At 34.1% G+C, this 25,071-nt stretch overlaps 2 protein-coding genes across 2 annotated transcripts; both read left to right on the top strand.

The window, feature by feature from the left end:
* Positions 1-6,834: 6,834 nt before the first annotated feature.
* Positions 6,835-7,944, top strand: LOC113042067 (pentraxin fusion protein-like). Its single transcript, XM_026200632.1, has 3 exons — positions 6,835-6,945; positions 7,044-7,110; positions 7,199-7,944. Exons 2-3 carry the CDS (start codon positions 7,056-7,058, stop codon positions 7,825-7,827), a joined length of 684 nt encoding a protein of 227 aa, XP_026056417.1. The 5' UTR covers positions 6,835-6,945; positions 7,044-7,055; the 3' UTR covers positions 7,828-7,944.
* A 3,616-nt stretch (positions 7,945-11,560) lies between these two features.
* LOC113042735 (pentraxin fusion protein-like) lies at positions 11,561-13,688 on the top strand. The gene is made up of 3 exons (XM_026201750.1): positions 11,561-11,664; positions 12,514-12,586; positions 12,660-13,688. Exons 2-3 carry the CDS (start codon positions 12,526-12,528, stop codon positions 13,274-13,276), a joined length of 678 nt encoding a protein of 225 aa, XP_026057535.1. The 5' UTR covers positions 11,561-11,664; positions 12,514-12,525; the 3' UTR covers positions 13,277-13,688.
* Positions 13,689-25,071: the final 11,383 nt, after the last annotated feature.

Consider the following 25,071-nt stretch of genomic DNA (forward strand, 5'->3'; position numbering starts at 1 on the left):
GATGATATACTCGTATGGGGAGAAAATGTGGAACAGCAAGATGCGAAGCTTAGGAATCTTCTGGAGAGAGTAAGAAGTTATCAATTTGAAATTAAATTGTGAAAAGTGCAAAATCGAAATGGTTAAAATAAAGTACATCAGACATGTACTAAGTGGAGAAAGTCTGAAGCCAGACCAAGACAAGATCAAAGCAATTGTGAAGATGCCCAAAACACAAGCATGTTTCTTGGCATGGTTCAATACCTTGCAAAGATTGTTCCAAACCTGACCAGTGCGCCGATGAGGAAACTTCCGGAAAGTGGAGTGGTGTGGCATGGATGTGAAAAATTCAGCCAGTACCTTTATGAGAAGATCGTAAGAGTACAGTCTAAGGACTTTAACTGTAGTAAGTCATTTTGTGAGAGTTTAATACCTGTCATTTTGATTGGTGACACTGAGTTCAAAATTTTAAATAGGTTGCACAACCAAAGGTTTGAAAGAAGTTTATTGTGTTGCTCTTGGAAAACAAAAGGGAGATGTGATGTACGCTGGTTCTTACCACTAGGTGGTGCCCTGTATTCAAGTATCCTGTGGAGTCAGAGAACAGAACATTAGAATAAGAAACACAGTCTGTAGGTTTGTTCCAAACGAGATATATTGCCATCCGAAGTGCACTTCGGAGTGAAAACAATCATGGCCGCCATAATACAGGGTCATTGCAAACCAAAGTGCTCAAAACTGGTCATTTCAAAGGGCTCTTCGGAATGAAGGATTTCAAAGGGTACAACTGATGGACACTTTGGACTCCCATGATCCTCTGCGAAGATTCTTTGCATGATGACAGTGCCTCCATGTGGGCACATAATTATGACGCAGAAGGGCACTTCAAGAAACTGTTGTTTGGTCCCCTACACCCTTCATCTCATATTAAAAAGACATTTAGCAACAGTCTTTAAGATGTATATGGTTTATGTAAATTGCTTACTGGAGCTCCCCTGTTCGCTATACATAATAAAACATATTTTTACAGTAAAATCACAAACATACAGTAATATACGTTCTAAGTATAGTACAATAGCTTAACAAATTTTACATAAACTTAAACAATTTTAACATAGGGAACCATGTTTTGGTTTCTGATACTGACACTTGTAAAAACCCGATGATGACGTATTAATCTCCCATTAATCTCCACCTTTGTTCATAACCACTCCTCAGTCACAAACTGGCCCGCATTAGCCCAAGGCCAAAAAACCCTGGACACTGGCCCAGAGGAAGCCCAGACAAGGCAAAATCAAGCACCAGAAGTAGGAAACAGTGGAAACGTGACTTGCCCTGGTGGCTACGCGGCTATTAGTTACAAAAACACACTTCTGCTTCTGATAATCAGTTGCTTTATTTCATAAAATTCAATTAGATGCAAAGTCATTTTTTACCCCAGTTGCTCAACAAGTTTTGTGAAACAAGCCTTATCACACTTTCTCCCTCAGTGGCATGTGTTCTCTAGCTGCTGTGCTGCTTTGTGGTATGAAATTTGCGATCAACTCGAGAGTCAGTCCCTTAAATTTCATATGAAAAAGGTGAAAGATCTGTCTCCTCTCCATCTTTCAGCGCGGTCTTCAATCTGCAGACCGCAGCGGAGCAGCGCGAGTGGACTCAAACAGAAACAGAAGACACAATGTGTGTGTTTATGGATAGATTGTTAGAATATCTGTATCTGTGCAATTCCTTGTCATAAATACAGTTTACAACAAAAGGATATGAGGGAGCAATAGGTTTCCCATCTACTGTAAAGTTTTCGCTAAGTTCACCGCTCATCACACCGCAGTTGTTTCCTCCAGTGAAAATCTAGCCCTTAACACAAATAAACGCATACTTTAATTACACTAATTTAAATATACTTAATCTAATTATACATACTATATACATACACTACTGTGCAAAAGTCTTAGGCAGTTTGTTGTCAGACTGCTTGTGCATTCAACAATCTCATTAGATTGTTATTAAACTTAATGGCAAAATGAATGTTTGGAAATGTAAACTGATATTATCTACTGACATACTAAAGCAAAATATATAAATAACTGGCTTAAACCCCTTTTTTGGGAATGAAAATACTAATGTGCCCTAAGACATTCACAAAACTGATTAAAGACAGTGACAGACAGGACTCATTTTAACTAAATATCAGAGTGATTGACAGAGGTACAATAGAAACATTATGTGTGGTTTTGTCAGTCTACAATCTGCCACGCTTATTCAAACAGAGCGTTCTGATGAGGGGCATCAAAAACAGGACAGAAAATAAATTATTACTTCTACATTATGATGTTTTTTTGTGTTAAGATCTCAATAACATAAGCCCAGATAGCAAAATTCCTGAGGCCCAGTTCAGACTCACACCTGACACTTTCATCTGGCCCACATACCACGTGGGATGATGGCAATTGAGCGGTCTGCTCCTGTTTACCAGATTTGGGCTACAGGCAAAAGGAGGTTATTCAAGTCTTATTAGCATAGAATGAAGGCATTTTGGCACTTTAAGTGGGCCGGTACGCACCGGTACTCAGTACCGCCACTTCTAAATATAGCTCTTGAGCGTACCGCCACCTCTCCTTGCGCCCAGAACGCTCTTTTAACGTACCGGTACGCTCATTTGGACATCTGTTTTAATAGAGGTTTTAATCTTTTGCCTGTGCTGCCGCTTTTTAGTGCGCCCTTCACAATGCAAGCTTCCTAATTCATCTCACCGAAAGCAGAGACTACATTACCCATTCATCCTTGAGTTTTAGAAGTGAAAAGCGCATGCGTCTATTTTGCCGCTGTCAGTAATAACTCAACGTGGCCGGAGAGAGTGTGTGAAATGCGCACATTCAGCTCAGTATTAATACAAATACAGTGAACAACACTTAATATGCTCTCCTTGTCACAGTGTCTGGGTTGTGTTCCCTGGGTTTCCACTAGATGTCCTCCTTTTCCATGGTGTCTGTCACCTTATTACTGTCTTTTCCCTTATTTGGTCACCTTCCTCCTTGTTTGAGTTAATTGATTATTCCCCACCTGTCTCCAGTTCCCTCATCACCTTCTGTGTATTTATACCCGGTCTGTCTGAGTATGTGTCACGGAGTCCTTGTCTTATGTTATCCATAGTCTTGATCCTGCCTTGTGTTTTGTCTATTCTTGTTATGGGATAATCTGGTTTTGACCCTGCCTGGACTGTTTACCCCTTTGGATTACCCTTTAATAAATATCTTACATGCACTTGGATCTCTCCGTGTTTCCTTGTATCTCCGCCCATGACACTCCTGGCTTCAGACTCTGATTACTGAATCAAGACGGTCAAAATCAGATGATTCGCTGACTGATACCCCAATAAGCCTGAATGATATCACTACAGTTCAGACGCAATCTAATGAAATAGTGCAGTAGCTCTTTCAGGTAGGGTGACCAGACGTCCCGAAAAATTCGGGACAGTCCTGAAATCTAAACTGAAATCTAAACAAATCTCGAATCTGGCCCTAATTGTCGCGAAAATTATACTAAAGCAAAATCTTGAATACTTATTGTCTGATAAACATTAAAAACTGTCGGCGGAGGTTGAGTCATCCTGCAACCAGCCCCCGCCGGCTGCTCATTGGCTGCAGAATCCTTTTTAATAATAATAATAATAATAATAATAATAATACATTTTATTTGTAATGTGCTTTTCTTAAACACAAAACACTACAGTAATAAAGTAAAAAAATAAAATAAAACAAAACACCAAAAGCAATACAACAATTCATTAGAGAAAGACAGTCTTGAATAAATGTGACTTAATAAACTTTTTAAAATCACCCAACATTGGTGCATTTCTGACCTGCAGAGGAAGTACATTCCATAGCTTAGGGGCTTTATATGAAAAGGCTCTTTCCCCCATGGTCTTTAGCTTACATGATGGCTGGTGAAGTGAAAGAGAGTTAAGAGAGCGTGATGGAATATAAGGACTGATGAGATCACAAAGATACTCAGGTGCAGTCCCATGAAGTGCCTTGTATGTTAAAATAAGAATTTTAAAATCAATTCACGCATTTACGGGAAGCCAGTGTAATTGTGAAAGAACCAGTCTAATGTATTCACGAGGAGAAGTACAAGTGAGCACATGAGCGGCAGAATTTTGTATATACTGAAGCTTGCTCAACGATTTAGCTGGAAGGCCAGAGAACAAGGCATTACAATAATCTCACCTAGTTGTTATGAAGGCATGTATAAGCCTTTCTGTGTCTGCAAAAGAGCGAAAAGGTCCAAGTCGAGCTATGTTTCTCAGGTGGAAAAATGCAGTTTTAGAGATGTGTTTTATGTGTGCTTCAAATGATAATTGTGGATCAAAAATGACACCAAGATTTTTCTAAGTTCAAAAAAAGGCACGAATTTAGATATTAATTTATCTAATTAATCTATATGCACAAAGACAATAAGACCTTTTTGTCCCCTTTTTGTTTTCAAGCTTGATGAAGAGAGCACAAGTTGCTGCAGCTGCGAGAAGGACAGTGATGCACGCGTACAGGAGTAAAACCAAATTCAGGGCCAGACTGAGATATGCGTCTTGCCCTGTCAAAGATCTCCCCAATCATTGACCAAATTATTACTCACTGCCAGCAGCAATCCTCACACTGATTGATAAAGCCTCACAAATAACATGCAAGGATTGATGTGCCAGACAGCAGTCATTTTGTAACATTCTTAGTTTTTTTTTCTTACACGCCAGTGAAAACTTATATTTTTGTTATTGCATTTCAAATAAGGCCAATTTAAAGGCTACTCCTAGGCTTACTTTTTTAATTACAAATGGCCTACTGATGTTTTTGCTATTGTATTTTCAATATTATATATAGTCTATTATTTGTGCATTAACATCTGGTTATAGTAATAAACATACATGTACCGTTTGTTTGTAAACAACATTTTTGTCATCCTTGCTGCAAGCTTACAAGAGTTATAATATCTTTAAATGTGAAGGGGGGCCCTAAAATATTTTCTTGGGAAAAAGGGGATCTCAGACACTTTGCTTTTAGATCATTAATATAGGGACCATTGTAGTAGTAGATCTAATATTATTTTTCATAATTTCACAATGTCTGGTAAGTAAAAAAAAAATTACAGGTTTTTACTATAGGTTTTTGTTTGTTTGTTTGTTTTTTATATTTTAATACTTTGTAAAGTAAAGAAAGGGACAACAAGAATGCATGAATACTTGTTGACATTGAGTATCTGAGGTGTAGGAGTGTGTGTGAATGTCTAAGAAATGGTTGCATTATCTCTCTAAAACCAAGCATGAAGTGTTAGAGGCCAAATGAACAAAACAACATTCAATTATTGAGCAATGCTAACTGGCGATCTGGACAGGATGGTCGCAGCATTTTAGATTGTGCATGCAGATAGAGTTCTTCAGAAAGGTTGTGGTGATGATTATTATTTCAGATTACATTATGTCGTAACCAGGGGCCAGTTTACGAAAACAAAAACATCACAAAACATAACATATTAAGAATATTCTGTTTCTTAAAAATGTTCTTCTATTTTTTATTTCTTAAAATTATTTTAAAGACAGAATTGCTGGGGTGCTTTGAGTAGCTGTATTTGGGCTGAAGTGTTCTGGAACAGTGTTTCTAGTTGTGTCCTCTTTTGGAAGGCCAAACAAAGTAGCTTCGCTTTCACAACGAAAAACACAGCATCTCCGCGACATGGCAGTGGCGACAACAGCGAGAATAAAAATGACAACTTCTGTCTTTTGCATGAACATTCGGGCGGTGTTATGCAAATCTTCTCACATAGTGACATAGACATGGGGGGGGGGGTTGAGACTTTAGTTTTTGCAACTTTGCAGATCTTCTTTATGCACCAAGAGTTTGTAGAACTCCAAAGAAAAAGGAAACATTTAAATGCCATCATATGACCCCTTTAATAAGACCAGTGTTGGGCAAGTTTAAATTAAATTACTGATTACTGATTACTTCTTTTAAAAGTAATCACGTTACTGTTCTGAATACTTAATTTAAAAAGTAATTGGTTACATTAGTAGTTACGTTATTTTTTTTCGGTGGCTACATCCATGAAATGTACATGAAATCCCAGTATAAACGCTCCTGATAAATATTTAATATTAACATTCACAGAACACTGCTATTTTTAACCAAAGCAAGCAAAGGCGTACGTCATTTGACATGGCAGAATGCCAGCAAATATTGCTGCTTTTATAATTCTAAAAAGACTTCTCAGTTCATCGCAATCTCACAAAGATCTTTTATAACACAATCAATATTTTCACAATAAATCTTTCATAATGTCTACAATTTGTGTGTTATAATGAGAGGATCAATTAGAACTAGAACTAACTAATTCTATTAAAGTGCAAAATGCATTTACTAGGACATATTTGAGAATCGAGATATTTCATGATATATTTTGGGAATATTTAAGAAAAGAAGAAGAAGAATAAAACCTCTGCTGAATAAAACAATTTAAAATTTGTAATGGTTTTACTGGTGTAATGGGACTTGTATTGGTTTTACTGGAAACTGTAATGGACCCTGTTCATCTCTACTGGTAATTTGTCACTTTCTGTTGTTTGTAATGGTATTTGCTGTGGAAGCCATAAACATTATCTGTGATGGTTTTATTTATTTATTTTTATTGATTCATTTTTTCAGTAGGGACAAAAGCCTATAGAACCACAAACTACATGTCTGACCGCAGGACAGAAAAATCACATTTTAATATCTTAGCCTCTCATTAAGCAATGTCAATGCAGGATATGTCCTCTTCCTTTTAGAGAATTTTCAAAAACAGATGACTAGGAGGTTCTTAACTGAATTTGGGCTCTACCCATTCTGCTAATAAATACCCAAAACCCTCCTGATCACGATCATCTTGGAGACAAACAGCTGACCTGAAGTCATCTTTCTTTGATAACGCTTGTTAAACATTGTAAGTATTCTTGAAGATTTTGTGTAGTGGTTAAAAACAATTTAGGGAAGAATTTGTCTGCTAAAAGGACTGATTTTCTTTTTTACTTTTTCCCTCAGATCTGCAGTAAGATGTTACCAATGGTTTTATTGTTCTCTCTTTTTCTGAAACCAGTGACTTCTTATGGTAACACATTTTACAATAATATATCTAATAGATTATTGTGAGTAAATTTCATTTCTTGCCTGCAAAAGATTGTATTTTTGTCTTTCAGTGGGTCTTGGCGGTAAAATGCTTGTGTTTCCAGCCAAGTCAGACTACAATTATGTTAAACTCGTTCCTGAAAAAGCACTGAGTCTTTCAGCATTTACTCTCTGCATGCGTGTCGCGACGGATCTCCGGGATGCGAGGGACATCATTCTGTTCGCTTACCGCACAAGTGAAGTTGACGAGCTGAATGTGTGGAAAGAGAAAGACGGCCGTTTGTCCTTGTATATTCAGTCTAGTGGAGAAGGAGCACTTTTCCGTATGACTCCTGTCTCCCCTTATCGTACTCACCTGTGTGTCACCTGGAGCTCTGCGTATGGTCTCACTGCAATCTGGGTGGATGGAAGACGCAGTTCATTACAGCTTTATAGACCAGGTTTTAGAGTTCGTGCAGGTGGTATTGTTGTGCTCGGCCAAGACCCTGATAGCTATCTAGGTAAATTTGATAGAGAGCAGAGCTTTGTAGGAGAAATTAAAGATTTGTACATGTGGGACTATGTTCTCTCTGACAGTCAGATAAGGGCGGTTTATTTAAACCAGAAAACGTATATGCCGAAGGGAAACTTGTTTGACTGGAACACCATCAGATATTCTATTACTGGAAATGTGCAAGTGGCTTATGATAATAATTTCTGATCAGGTCACACATTTGTGTCAGTCTTTATAATCTAACACAGTTGTGTCAATATCTGGAAATCTGTTCATCTGTTTTAATGACAAAAATTGCTAATAAATAAAAGTGTCAGCATTCAACTGCAGTGTCCGTGCATAATTTGGAAAAAGACTTTCAAAAAATTTTAACTGCTTAATTTCAGCCTAGCAATTGTTAATATAAAAAATAAAAGGGGACATATTTGTCCCTAAAGTTTACTTTACTAAAAAGAGATGTGATTTGAAAATCCCATTAATTTTCTCCATAGGGAAACTGATAAGAAGCCTATGAGACAGATCTATGAGTTCTGAAGTCAAGTTATCAATGATATATCGGCCATCAGTCTGTTATATAATAAAAAAGCAATTATCTATACTGTCATTCGAAGTGTAAAATACATGCTCAAACACATTTAATGGTGATTAAAAGAGATCTGGTTAAAAAGGTCTCATGAAAACATCATGCACTTCCTTTTTTTTTTTTTTTTTTACAAACAAATATTTATTTACTCAGAATCTAAATAAAACTCATTTAGATATTGTGGGATTTGTGACGTCACCTTGATCTACTGCCATGTGGTCATGTGGTTAAACAAGCTATAAATAGTTCAAAATGAACCAGTGCTGTCCATCTGTTTGAATGGGTTTAGTCCAGACAAACAGCAACAGTGGCTATATTTATATATTTATATATTTTATATAACATTTTTTTGGTAAATATTATCACAAAATGTCCATTGATTATTATGTTTGATACCTTTGCAGTAGCAGTTTTTTTTTTCATGTGGAGCTATAGAGAGAGAAACTGAGTCTGTTTTTCTTGTGTGTAATTTTTTTAGCATCTGTTTCTCATGTGTTCAAGGTTACATATATATATATATATATATATATATATATATATATATATATATATATATATATATATATATATATATATTTGTTGTTTTATTTCTGTTTATGTTATTACATTTACATTTTTATGTTGAGTAACAAAATAGAGGTTAACTCCTCTCTTTCTCTGCAAAGTGTAAACTGGACATGACGATTTCTGTCACAGTTCTTAAGATAAAGATATTATTAAGATTAATAATGATAGTCTTAAAACCACGTAGTGTGTGATGCGCTACAATTATCCAGAGGCGGGAGTAAGTCACAAGTCTCAAGCAAGTCCAAGTCAATTTTTGCTAGAATTAAGCAAGTCAAGCCCAGTTTTTGATGATTTAACTGAATTTATATACAGTATTACAATAACTTAAAACTACAGTAGTAATGAACTGTGAGAGTTTTATTTGCAACAAAACTAGATTGCAATATGCATTTCTACTCAAAAACAACCAAGTTGTTAATAAAATAAAAATCGAAAATAAATAAATAAATAAAAATTCAAACTACATAGCAACTGAAATGAGTCCAACATAAAACCATGAAAAGTATTTAGGTAGACTTGTTTCAATATGCCTCAAACATTGAAGAAAACAATGAAAAAGTATTAAACAATTCACGTAAAATGGTTTCTATGCCACTAAATGGCATTCTTCAAACAGGCATCACCTTTATCGGACATGAACACATCATTAAAGGAATACTCCACACCAAAATGAAAGTTTAAGTCATTAAATCACTTACCCCCATGTTGTTCCAAACCCGTAAAAGCTTCGTTCGTCTTTAAAACACAGTTTAGTATATTTTGGATGAAAACCGGGAGGTTTGTGACTGTCCCACAGACTGCCAAATAAATAACACTGTAAAGGTCCAGAAGAGTATGAAAAGCATCGTCAGAATATACTATTTGCCATAAGTGATTCAATTCTAATTCAACGTTTCATTCAAAATATCTTAAATCTTGTCCTGAAGACTTACGAAGCTTTTATCAGTTCGGAATGACATGGAGGAAAGTGATTAATGACAAAGTTTTCATTTTGGGGTGGAGTATCCCTTTAAGTTAGATCCCTCCCTTCAAACTGTATTTTAATGCAGCCAAATTATCAATAACATTTTTTTCACTGGTATATATATTTTTTGTTTCTGTTAAGACAATGGGATGAGTATGAAATAGTGTCTGAAAGTGGCCAATTAAGACTATCAGCTCATTGTATTATGTTAATATGCACAGAAATCCTGATTCATAATCATGATGTTGTCTAATGAACTCAAATACACATAAGAGAAAGACAAATTTGCGACTTAAGTCTGACTGAGTCAAGTCATCTGACTCGAAGTTTACCTTCTTTTGAGAGAAGACAATCTGTAAAGCTTCTCCTTGTTCTCCTGATTTCATAATCCTGGACAGGGTTTTTGGAGTTTAGGACAAGATTATTATATTGTATAGTGTGTTTTTATAGTCTATAGTGTGAAGCCAGTTTAAAGAAGATTATCTGTGACACGTCCAGTTTAACAGCCCATTTGCGTCTCTGTAGAGACGTCTGAAGGACTCTTCATGGCAGGAGGGGAATAGATTATGTTTTATTATTTCTCAGATCACGCCTGAGGATGTTTGTTCGTAGCATTTGATTGTTTCGTAAAAGAGGATCAGTGTAATAGAGAGTTCACAATGAAACATATGTTGACAGATAAAGCAGCCAACTGCATTGGATCTGAGAGCAGAAGCATCGCAAGCCTTAAGTAAAACCACAGTTTAAGATGCAATCATAAATCAACTGAATGAGTTTACTGCTCGATTTTAGATCGAAAGATCAGAACTCACCCATAGACCCTCCTCTGAGAGAAATCAGGAAAGCGGTCAAAAGTGATATTATAAATAGGTGTACATCATAAATGTAGTCTGATCGACCAAAATGCATCTTAAAACTAAACAAGACCTTTGCATATGTGAGCACCTTTGACGCAGAGCAGAGCTTTGTAGGAGAAATTACAGATGTGCACATGTGCACATATTTCTATTCATCTAGTTATTTTGCATAAACTCAAACTATGTTGTAACTAGAATCAAAAATAGGGCTGTCAAACTGATTAATCACGATTAATCGCATCCAAAATAAATGTTTGTGCTTACATAATATGTGTTTACTATGTATATTATGGGTATATTGCCTATATATACACATATTCAAAATATTTACATATATACATATACATATTTATACATGATTTATATAGAAATATATATTACATTTATTTCTTAAATATATATACTGTACATGTATGTCTGTTTATATATACATAAAAATATCCACAGTAAACACATAAAAACAACGTGATTTATTGATTTGTCAGCCCTTAATTATAATTAACCAATGGATTTGAGTATTATGCAGAACTTTTGAGCTGTTCTTATATTAAATACACTTTATACTGTATAATACACTGCTGCAGTCAAGTGGTCATATGCAGAAGTGCAGTTCTCATGTCAGAAATACAGACAAAAGTGTTGTCTTCATTTATACAATGTTTTAACATCTACATCTCATTAGCCACAAACCGAGGCAAAGAAAACTATTCGAAAATCTATCAATCAATAAAAATAATGATTTATAAAATCATATAGCACACGTTGACAGCTCCTGTGATCCTGAAAGGGAAAACAGATTAAAGTCAACTTTTTGTCAAGATTACATAAGCTTAAAAAAAAATAAATAGCTTGCTCTGTCTGACATTTGTTCATTTGGTTGACAAAGAATACAGAGAAAGAGACATTTGAAAACCTCTTTTTGTCTCTTTAATGAGTTTTCAGTCTCATGATCGTGTGAATCCTCACAAAGCATCTTTTGTTGGCTTGTTTGATGTCATGATGGTGCAAGGAGCGAAGCGACTCAGCAGCGTTTCTTTACTCGGAGGCAGAAATAAACATCCTTCTTCTACACAGTGAGTATTCTGGAAGTCTTGCTTTGTTTAGTCATAATTTATATATCATTGAAGCAATCATTTCAACTTAGATGCATAATGATACTAAATGTTACAGTGTAGTTATAGTAGTAGTAATGATAATAATGATTATATTATATATTATGTTATTATATAGCTATGCCACTCCAGTGTTATTTTAATATAACTGAGATATTAGTTTTTATAAATATTTTTAATTATAGTTTTAATTTTTGTAATTTTGTTTTCATTGACATTTAGTTTCAATTTGTAGTGTTGTCTTTTTTTGTCTGTAAGGATCTATTTGTTAAGTATATTTAATGCATTAACTAACATTAACAATGAGCTATACGCAGTTACAGTATTTATTAATCTTTGTTAACATTAGTTAATAAAACACAACTGTTCGTTGTAAGTCCATGTTAGCTCAGGTCCAACATTAATAGATACTTTCGATTTTAATAATGTATTAGTAAATGTTGGAATCAACATTAATTAAGATCAACAAATGCTTTATAAGTATTTTCGTTGTTAGCATTTGTTAACAAATGGAACCTTATTGTAAAATGCCACCAATTGTTTTTTCTTCATTTCAATTGCAGCTTTAGTTATTTTTAAGTACCATTATAGTATTTAATTCGCACAGTGGTTTTTATGTATTTTTTTTCTAATGTATTTGCATTATGACCAATGAACAATTTTACTTCTAGAACCAAATTTACTTTGCAAAATATTACTTGTTTTCAATTTAAAACCAGTATAAATTATGTATGATTAAACGGTACATTACAAATATACGTACACATGTATGTATGCCTATGTTTTATGTCATTGTTCCGTTTCCTTCAGACCTGCAGCAAGATGTTGGTGCCCGTGGCTCTGTTTTTCTCTCTGCTCTCTCTGAATCCAGCAGCTACAGAAGGTACTTCGAATCAGGCTACAGTAGGAGTTCGTGCTTTTTTGTGTTTGTTACAGTATTTTATTTTGTCTTACAGTGGGTCTTGCTGGTAAAGTGCTTCTGTTCCCGTACGAGACTGATTTCAGCTATGTTCATCTCACACCTAAGAAGCCACTGGGCCTTACAGCGTTCACGCTCTGCATGCGCGTCGCGACGGAGCTCCAGGGCGAGCGGCAGATCATTCTCTTCGCCTACCGGACGCCCGACTTCGACGAGCTAAACGTGTGGAGAGAGAAAGACGGTCGTGTGTCCTTCTACCTCAGTGGTGACGGGGCGTTCTTCCACCTGCCTCCTCTCTCCACCTTCCGGACTCACCTGTGCCTCACCTGGACCTCGCGCACCGGACTCACGGCCTTCTGGGTGGATGGGCACCGCAGCGCGTTCCAGCTGTATAAACCGGGTCACAGCATCCACCCGCAGGGCACCGCTCTTCTCGGCCAGGACCCTGATAAACACCTGGGGGACTTCGAAGCGATGCAGAGTTTCGCCGGAGAGCTCACGGACCTGAATATGTGGGACTACGTCCTCACCGGAAACCAGATTAAAGCGCTGTATCTGAACCACGCGCAGCGCGTGCCGAGAGGAAACGTGTTTGACTGGAACACCATCGAATATGAGATTAAAGGAAACGTGCTAGTTGTGCAAGATGATTAAAATATTCAGTCCCGTACAACGATTTCTGTTAATTTGCTATCGTTTTTTTTTTTTTCATATAATATTCTGTTTAATTGGAAAAATGACAACAGCGTAAGTCCCAGACGTGCCACTTCCTGGGGAAACGCTATGCAAAGGATTTATAAATTGCCTAAAATGTTGGTTATTTGGTTTGTGATGATCGATCGTTGCATGACATCAAAGTACCGCGAGAGCTAGAGAGCAGAGCAGACGGCTCCATGCTTTCGAATCCTCTCGCGATACTTTGATGTCATACAGCGATCGGTCGATCAGCGCAGCGCAAACCAACACCCGGTTATTTTATAGTTAATTTAGAAATCCTGTGAAGAACGTGTCCCCGGGAAGTGGCAAAAAGTAAACATGCTAATATTTTTGCATCACAAAATAGATTTTTTTTTTTTTTTTGGGGGGGGGAGGGGGGGGGGGGATAATCGATGGTTGATAAATCTTTTTTAAAAGTGAAATAAATTATTGATCAGTCATACGCCCGGCGCAATGCGACGCAAGGCGCAGCGCAAGTATGAGTCTGGCCCAATGTTTTTTCTTTGTTATTTAAAGACGCGTTCTGTCTTTGCGATTGTCAAATTCCGCTGTGCAAATAGCAAATCCTTCTTTGCACGAGCACAACTGGCTCTTAAAGGGAATGGAAGTTGAGACTCTCATTGGTTTATTGCACGTTACGCACAAAAAAACACCCATTACTCATTAAGAGAATAGGGACAACCCGTTTACACCATTTGCCCGGGCGCGTTAACCGTCGTTAAAATATCAAAAGTGGATTCGCACGTCCGACGTGCGCTTTACACTTTGCATTTAGATCGTTAAAATAGGGCCCTATTTTAACGATCTAAAAAATAAATAAAAAATAAAATAAAATAAACAATAAAAATAAATAAATAAACATTGTTACTACACTTTTACTATAGTAAAACCATGGTTAATTTAAGTGCACTGTACTAACAGTAATAGCCTATTTGTGTCACAGTAAAAGTTTTCATTAGGCTAATCTTTACTTTCTCAAATAACTGACACTTACTAAATTTTATGATTCGATTTATGTATCTGCTGACAACTTAAACTTAATGTAACAATGTGTCTGTATTTAAAAACAGTGATGTAATAAATTATATATTTGTCGATGTGAGTTTCGGCTGCACTTTCTCCATGTGGCCACAAGAGAGCAGCACCACACCAATTCTGAATCACGTGTCACATATTCAATAACAGTTCAATTAATAGGACTGCATCCATTTTAATTTTAAACTAGGCAGTAAGCTATTTTATTTCAACGTGCAAGACTGATACATTAGCTACATAGGTAAATAACGAAGTAGCTATAACAAGTGTATTAAGTAATATATTACAAATAGCAAACGTAACAAACAGGCTATAGCTATATTCTGCAATATCAAGCAGCATAATCGGCTTTTTTTGCACAGGAAATATAACTGAAAGCGAATGAAACCGGAAAGCCTCACACATAGCCTGCTTCTTGATATGGTCGACTGTAAATTTTTAAATATGAGAACTTTATTAATGTCACTAGGCCTATTTAATATGCAGGACACAAATGGGTGAAACTTTGGGGCAAAACTAAATAACAGCCTTTGCTCATTGAGAATCTTATCATGAACTTTAAAAACAGCTGCGTGACTCTGAGGCAACGCTGAGATCTGCTTTATTTTGAATGTCTGTTGCCAGGGTTTAAATAATGATGTGTTGAAACATGATTGATTATACACCGAGATGTTATTTCCATTCATTACACATTAGCTACAGAACCGGATGAATTTAGATTACGCTTTGACAGTCATTCCGGTGGGTTGAACATCTCAGCCTTTACTCTTTACTTTGAGTATTTTTGTTCCAAGTTAAACAGGCTTGTAGATGTGAGGAGTTTTTTCTGCACACTTTTTTCCTTCTAATTATATTTCATGATGACGGCTATAAAATAATGGTAATTTGTGCTGTTCTGGCCCAAAATATATTTTGAATAAATTATAAATATATAATTTATTTTATATATATATATATATATATATATATATATATATATATATATATATATATATATATATATATATATATATATATATATATTATTTATTCATTATTTTTTATTTTTATTCAAATCCATTATATGTTCACATAGAGTCATAGACAACAAATAAAGTTATTTTTTTAAATGGGACATATTTGAACATATTTTCTTGGAGTGCAAAATATATTTTGAAACAGTTTTTTTTTACTTTAAAAAAAATATATATATACATATAAATAAATAAATAAATATATATATGTGTGTGTGTGTGTTTGTAATTAATAGATTTTTTTTAAATACAAAAAAGCCCCAAAATATTTTTTGGAGGGAAATATATTTACACAAATATATCTTGAAACATGTTTTAGAAAACATATTTGTTTTTCTTTTTTATTATTTAGAAAATGTATTATTATATATTTCGATTTTTTTTTTTTTGCCATATGATTCAGATGTCTCACATATTCACAGAAAAATATCTCACTTCCGCATTACAAAATAAGGTGGATATCACGGCACAAGTTGAATCATTGAATCAATATGTGAATGATATATATTTTAAATAAAAATAATAATATTAATGAGAATTTTAAAAAACACACTATATTAATCCACAGTCCTATTCCAAAATCTCAATTTGCCTTGAACAAAAATTCATATTGCCTCTCATGTAAAAAATTTTATTAAATGCAAAACATCATACATTTTTGTCATGATTAACTCTGAGTCACTGGTAGCTGTGTGTATAAACTGAGCACAGATTAAGAGAGTGAGATGTGGCACATCTTACCCCACTGAAGAAGGCCAGGCCGCTGATCTTCTGTGAGTCTCAGAGTGAAGGAGTCTGACGGAGCCAGGGATGTAGGTCAGGTTACACTCTGTGACGAATATCATAGAGAAGAGTAGATACTTCCACTATCTCCACATGTGGGATTGATTTTATTCTGTGGAAGACATATCTGTGGAAGGAATATCCAGAGAGCTGTTTATAATAATGGGGCTTGGGATGTAGAAGCCATACTTCTACAGATTACAAAGATATGAAGCCATACTACATTGAGTTTAAACCAGTTAACAAGCAGTCTTATTTCTGTAATGTAAAGGGTTTTAGAAAGAGCAGTTTTGGACAGTCTTGAAAACATTTTTAAAACAAACAAACAAACAAACAAAATGAAAGTTAAGCAAATCTCTGGGGTTTTGTGAGGTGGTGCAAAGATAGTCATTAAATCATAAAAGGTTTATAGTTAATTAATACTAAAACCACAAAGATAATTGAAATAAAATAAACTTTTATATAAAAAAAAATTGTTTAAATTCTTAAACCTATTTCATCTAGTTACTTTGTATGTATGTATATATACATGAAACAAAAACTAATAAAAATGACAAAAATGCAAAAACAAAAAATTTATAATATTAATAATCAAAATCTAGGTGATCCTAATATAACAGCTTTACGCACAGAAATTAAGTTCAATAAGTGTTAATATGTTGCAAAATTCATCAATTATGACATATATTCAATTCTGCTGTAAAGAAGAAATGTATTTATTGATAGAAATCAATAATGTCAATTCTGTTTAATAACATTACCAGGGTCGCAAAGTTAAAAAATCAATTATAAAATCTAAATATTAATATTTTATTGACTTACTTGGATGTCATATGACCGTTAACCAATAAATAATAATGACAATAATAATAATAACCAATAATAATGTTAAATTACTGACATAACTTAAAATCTCAGAGGGGTTTGACTGACACAAAAGTTTGAGAATCTAATATTAAAGTTGACAAATTGTGCATATTCATTCATAAATTATTAATAAAAGCCAATCATTATTGCATTTTTTTATTTGAATTTGAAAAAGCATGGCAGAATTCACATGTGTATTATATAGGTTATTGTATTTTACACACATAATGTAGTAAACATACGTGTCTTCTGAGGATGAGCGACAGACAGAGGGAGGAGTGGGGGTTATTCTGGGCATGTGTCTGCGTGTATGTGCTGGTAAAAACTTTTCCACATGACGGACGAGAGGCGGCGCGGGGCAGGCCGCTGGGGCAGACAGCAGGAGCGTGTGTGTGTGTGTGTGTGTGAGACAGCAGGACAACATTCTGGACCCCTTCAAGCAACTCCAAATAGATTTCAAGGCAAAAGATATTTGCATAAGTAAGACAGGGCTAAAAGCCATGGTGGAGTGTGACTCGTGTTCACTGAACAGATGGAGATCTCTCTGGGCTCTCCTGCAGAAATTACAACTTATTAGAACATCAGTGTGTGTGTGTGTGTGTGTGTGTCCTGAAAAACCCGACCACATAAGATACGCAAACTGGAGTTGAGTTGTCATTTGTTAACATTAGCTGACATGAACTAACAATGAGTAATATGATTTTACAGCATTTGTTAATCTGTAGTAATGTTAGTTAATAAAATTGTTAAAGTGCATTAACTCATGTTAATGAATCATTTCATTTAAAAAAAGTATTAATAAATGCATTAATATATGCTGAAAGAAACAAAGAGAAATACATGCTGTAAAATAGTTAAAGAGCTCACATGATGCGATTTTAAGTTTTCCTTTCTCTTTGGAGTGTTACAAGCTGTTCGTGAATAGATAAGATCCCTAAAGTACCGAAGACTAAAGTCTCAAACCCAAAGAGATATTCTTTATAAAGTTCAGAGTCGTCCACATCCCCCTAAACGCCTCATTTTAACATGTCTACGTCAAGTTGTGGAGTCACTGTGTGTTTCATTGTGAAAGCAAAACTACTTTGTTTGGTCTTCCAAAAGATGACACAATTAGAAATCAGTGTTTACTGTATTTTTCGGACTATAAGTCGCACCAGAGTATAAGTCGCATCAGTCTAAAAATATGTTATAACGAGGAAAAAAACGAATATTATATGCACTGGACTATAAATCGCATTTATTTAGAACCAAGAACCAAGAGAAATCATTACCGTCTACAGCCACGAGAGGGCGCTCTATGCTGCTCAGTGTAGACTACAGGAGAACTGAGCAGCATAGAGCGCCCTCTGGCGGCTGGAGACGGTAATGTTTTCTCTTGGTTCATTTCTCTTAGTTAATTTCTCTTGGTTCATGTCAAATTTATTTTGATAAATAAGTCGCACCTGACTGTAAGTCGCAGGACCAGCCAAACTATGAAAAAAAGTGCGACTTATAGTCCGGAAAATACGCAAAGTTGTATTCACAACACTGTTCCAGAACAGTTCAACCCAAATATCTAGATATGTGCATCATATTTGATGGAGGACTGTTTCCTGATTCTGGGAGAGAAGACTACAATGCCAGAGCTTCTGACTCACAGTCTGTGAGAAGGTTTACATATGTAAAGGATTGACCACTGATGATTCAAACACAAGTTTTGAGCAGTGTATCGCTTGCGTTTCTCTGATCACAAATGCAGACATGGTTTTATGTTTACGCTGCATGAAAGACAATATAAGCCATTATAATCTGAAATTATGTCCCCACTGGACGCGTTTCAGAAGGCGGGGCATAGAGGAGATACAAAAGTTTTGAGGTTAGTAAGATTTTTTTATAAAGAGGGCTCTTTTACTCACCAAGGCTGCAACTCATTAAAAATACAGTACAAACAGTAATAATGTGAAATATTATTACAATTAAAAAAAAACTATTTTTCTATTTTAAGATATTTAAAAACATAATTTACTTCTGATGCAAAGCAGAAATCTCAGCGTCATTACTCCAGGCTTCAGTCCTTATTTTTATCAACACCAAAAACAGATGTGTTCATATTTTTGCATATAGTTCATCATTTTTATATATTTTTCTAAGATTTCCAGGTATGAATGTCTAAAATGTACTGATATTTGCAGGTTTTCCCAGTCATGGAAAATATCATTAAATTATAAAACATGACACTGAAAATACTTGAAAATTAACTATTATTAACTATTATGAATTAACTAACTAATAAATAAATTGGAATTTTGGGAAATGATTTGAATTCCAATTATGATTTAATGATGCTGACATAAAAATGTTCTTTCAATATATTTTATAATGCATTTCATAATGTGTTAATAAAATAAAAATGAACTGAAATATACAAATTTAAATATATATAAAAAAAAACGGTTTTTTTTTTATAAATATAAATAAATAAACAATAAACTAAAATATGAATCAAATATACCATTAAATAAAAATGAGTTATCAGGGAGGATAAAGTGGGGAAAAAGCATTATAAATGTAGTTAATATAACTTTTGCACCTTTGTTAGGAAGCCCTTGCTCTTGTCACAAAACAAACTTGAACCAGCAGTGTCTGAAATCAGTCTGATGTTTCCTCCAGGAACAAATATGAACATGTATTTTTAAGGGTGATGAAGTGATGACAGTCATTTTGTTTTTGGTGAACTATTGCTAAAAAGCCATAAGAATGGACACAACAAAAAATGTCGCAATCCAGATTCAAGCTTGCGTCGCCTGTGTAATCACCGTGACTCAACATTTGAGAGCAGACGAGCTACAGAGAGTCAGAGGAACTTCACAGGGTCTGATGAGCTACTTCACTGCACATGCAGTAATTACAACGAAGGAACCAAGTATGTTTAAAAAAAAGACATTTCTCTGTCTCTGTCTGTCTCTCTCTCTGCAGTGCGATGTTGCTTCCCTCTAGGCAAAATGAAAAATTCACCACTGGGCCCCATTAGAGTCAAACCGGATCAGGACAAAAGGAGCAGCACTAACACACACACACACACACACACACACTCAGCAACGCAAATGTAGAATTTAAAACTGTACGATCTCCGTCTGAGCGTCGTATGTGATGCTCCTCATTCACTAGACTTCTCTCCTCACAGCTTCAGTGTCATACGTGAGCTTTCAGAGGTGTGTGAAGACTCATGACAGTCACGACCAGCATCTGAAACACACTGCAGAGCTACCCATCAAGATACTAACAGAGAATAATACATTTAATGACTACACGAATCTTATGGAGGCAGTATCAGTTAAAAACTAGGAAACTGTATAACTGATTTTTAAAAAGAGAGCAGCACATGAACAAGGAGAACTGCAATAGAGTCAAAGTACTAAAAAGATCCTAAAACAATGGATTTTGAATAAACAAACCAAAAATCATTAACTACTGAATTTCTACTGAAAGCATAAAGATTGCCTTGACAGGTCTGAACGTCAGTTTGAAAAAAATACACAGATATTATTTAGTGATGAAAAAACTGTCAATATTTAAATATTCATAGAAGTGTACATTTCATGTCTGCTAATAATAAAATTAAATATATATATATATATATATATATATATATATATATATATATATATATATATATATATATATATATATATATATATATATATATATAATTAAAAATAATAAATGAATGAAAAATACTGAAAGTGAAGAGATTAAAAATATATAAATATAAAAATATTATATACTTAAATTACAACAAAACAAAAATAAAATAGAAAATATACATAATAAAATAAATAAATATGCTGAAATTACAACATAGCAATAAAGTAAAATAGAATATAAAATAAAATAAAAATAAGTAAATGAAATATCTAAAAATTATAACTATAAAAAATATATATAATTAAATACAGTAAGAATAACAAAGCAACAAAACATATATAAATAAATAGATAAAATTTGCTAAAATTACAACAAAATAACACTGTATATACATATATATAATTAAAAATTAATACATAAATGAAATATATTAAAAATAAAAACAAAACAACAAAAAACAGAAAAAAATAAATATTTACATATAATAAATTAATGAAATATAAAAATAACTAAAAATAACAAAACAACAGAATAAAATAGAAAATGTGAAAATATGTATGATTAAATAAAACAATAAATAAATTAAATATACAAAAATATACAAAAACTATTTTAAAAAATGAAATACAAATACTAAGTAACTGAAATATAATTAATAATAATAAAAAAAATGAAACAGAAGATGCGTTCAACACTGAACCGGACTGAAAGCATCCAGCCAAACACAGAAGACAGAGGGAATCAGCCGCGTGCCTTTGAGCGCTGAATTCCCCTGCCGTCGCCCCTAGATGATTTCAGAGGTGTCGTCACTCACCATTATGAACATATGCAAGCTGCCAGTGAACGAGAGAGAGAGAGAGAGAGAGAGACTGGGGGCCATACAGAGAGAGAGAGAATGAGATGATTAAAAATCACATGTAGAGAGATTATTCACAGTGGGAATGTTTTGGCTTAATATGCCTCATGGCTAAGAGATGGGCACACAAACACACACATGCAGGCATATGCAAATATAAGTACGACTCATATGAACACACAAAAACATGCTTAAGTGCTAAAGGAAATGCATAAATAATGAACACAGCAAAAGCTGCACAAAGACAGACCTTATAAGACGAAGTCAAAGGTTAATCTGTCAGTCAGAACATCAAACAAACTACAGACCCTCAAATTAATACTCAGATTTTTCTGAATTTATCTGACAGATTTATGAGTTACTTTCACACTACGAAAATCACTATTAGTGTAGTACTAACAATATTAACAGTGTATTAACATCAAATCATAACTAGTGGCTGTAAAGGACTTCTGGGACAGTTCTATTAGATGCACATCAACTTTCATAAATTGTTTATAAATCAGGTTACATATGATAATATAAACCATTTTAATTTGCAAACAAAAAAAAATTAAAACAAATAAAAATTACAACATATTTAAAATATATTATAGGTTATTTTTTATGTTTTTTTTAACTTGATACACAATACCTAATAAAAATGATTATATTATATTATATTATATTATGTAAACGATAATATTAAAATATTACTAATGTTAAGAATTTATCTATTATTATATATTATCTATTATTATATAATATTATTTTAATTTATAAAGTAATTTATAAAATTCTAAATAATAATAGTAATAAATAATAATTAAAAAGTAATAAATGCATGTATAAAATACAAAAAATATAAACATTATTATATTATATTGTAAACATTTATATTATATTATATTATATTATATTATATTATATTATATTATATTATATTATATTATATTATTATAAACAATAATATTAAATTATTATTAAGAGTCTTGAACTAGACATTTTACTAGAAGTTTACTTCCGAGGACTGAATAAAGATATTACAAATAATTATTATATCACATTATATCATATGATAAACATTACATTTTTTTAGAATATTAATTCAGTTTTGAATAATGTTTGAAAGCTATAAAAAACACCACTAGAGATAATAATAATATATCACACACATTTATAAACTCTTCTGACCATAAAAAGATGTGGTTGTGCTGAATCTCTTGTTGTCTGTATGTGTATCACATCTGTCGACAGCATATGTAATAATATGTTTTAATATGTTAATTCATCATTTTCATGATTTTATCAGGAGGCGTGGGACTGCAATCTATAAAAACAAACTAAAAACCTTTCATTTTTACTTCTGTAGTCATTTTACCAGAAGCCATCATCACTAAGAGGTCCTCAGCTAAAGTCACAGCGAACACACACACACACACACACACACACACACAGCAGTACTTGGTGCCAGTAGGCAGGGACTTGCCTGAAAGATTGAAAGCAATTAAAACTATCATCTGCAATGGCTTTAGGCTGGCCTGTGGCTGCAAGCAAGAGCTGCCAAACTCCATCAGACTCTCAGAGAGAGCGAGAGAGAGACAATAGCTGGAGTCAGAGAGAGAGAGAGAGAGAGAGAGGAGGAGATTTCTCTCTTAACACTAGATGGCCACCAACACTAGACAGATGCAGCACAGCAGCTGGATGTTTCAGACACAAACTACATTTATAGTTACAGCGCTGTGTATCTGAACAACTAAGAGCCTTTTACCAACTAATTTAATCTATGATAAAAATAATAATGATTCAGACAGCTTAACTTCAGCTTAACTAACACTTTCAATTCCCCGTCATTCAGACGCTCTTTTCTGTACCAATACGAAAAATATTATTCTGAATCTAAATCAATATATATATTTCTACAAACTCAAGTGTAAATCTAACTCCAATTAGTCCATTTGCTGTAAGCTGTTTTGATGAAAGAATTATTCTGAAACATCATCAACCGAGGTGAAACTGTATTGTTTATGCTCATTAACCTGCTGGTTTTAATCATCATGCATTCTCTGGATCATAACACACTTGATTCTAGCTCTGGTTTAGAATTTTTCACTGGTTCTAATTGCAATTCTATTATTATAGATTTAAGACTAAATTCGATGATGTTAGATACTCATATTGAAAATAAAATATTAAAATAAAACAAATATTAAGCATTAAATATAAAAATACAAATAAAATAAATAAAAAATAAAATAAAAACAAAATCATACGATACAAATAATACAATACAATAGTAATGATAAAAAATGAAAGAGAGTAAAAATTGAATCTAATGATTAAATTAAAAATTAAACAAAATACAAATACAAAATGCAAACATAGTGATTAAAATACAATTAAATATGCAAATAATAATTATAATTATAATTATAAATAATACAATGAAATACTATATAATAATATAAAATAATAAAAAAATGAAATGAATAAAACAAAACTTGAGATGACTGAACATGAAACCAAACTGGATCCATGCAGCACATTTTTTATATAAGGCCATGTGCCTCTGTATTCTGAGTCTAATTTGGATTCTGCTTCTGGTTCTGAAACTAATTCTAGTTTTAATTCTAATTCTATAGTGTCTTCATCTTGCTCTCCTTGTTCTTTTCTTCTGCCCTCAGCTGTCACAGTAACTCAGCGTCTACATTATCTCTGCTGATTCCTCCCTGCCTCTCTCTCTCCTTTCCTCTTTGTGACAGTCAGAGTTGTTCAGAGTGACAGGTTGATATCAGAGTCCTAATCGCTGTCCGTGCCACCAGCCCAGGACCAGTCGACCCAGCCCTCGGGTGCCAGAACCCATCACTGTACCACACACACGCACACACAGGCCCCTGCGGTGCCGAGCCACATCACTGTCCCCGTATCCTGCAGCCACCGGGGCCGAGACAGGAACACGAGCCCGTGCACTAGGTACACACACACACCGGCACGCACACATACGAGTGTCATAAACCATCACGACTCACAGAAACACAGACACATATACATTACAACGCAGTGCCAGTTAGGAAGGGTCCCGCGGTGCCACGCCACATCACTGTCTACATCTATACTGGCATCCAGGGGTCAGACAGGAGGATACTGCATCCACACACACACACACACACACACACAGTCTTTGGGTGATTTAAATAATGACTATGTCTAATGATAATGTCTATTTAGATCAACACAAAGGAGGAGATCTTACTCTTAAAATATTTTGCAGCTTGATGACATGTAAGAAGCTTAATAAACATCTTTCTGGAGCAGGTCATCTCTATACTGAAGGTGAAGCCATGTCTGGGTTTCATGTCATTTACATTCAAAATATGCATTATAAGCAACTGATGCATCCCACGGGAATTAAACCCAAGACTCTGACATGCTCTGTTGTTGGAGATACAGGAATGCTTTGTTTTTTCAGGACAAAATAGATTATAAATTAGAGAAAATAGATCAATTTTAATTCTGCAATTAATTACTCACCAATGGGTTGTTGTTCCAAACCCATAAGACCTTCGTTCATCTTC

Source organism: Carassius auratus, chromosome 24 (assembly GCF_003368295.1).
Source record: "Carassius auratus strain Wakin chromosome 24, ASM336829v1, whole genome shotgun sequence".
NCBI lineage: Eukaryota > Metazoa > Chordata > Actinopteri > Cypriniformes > Cyprinidae > Carassius > Carassius auratus.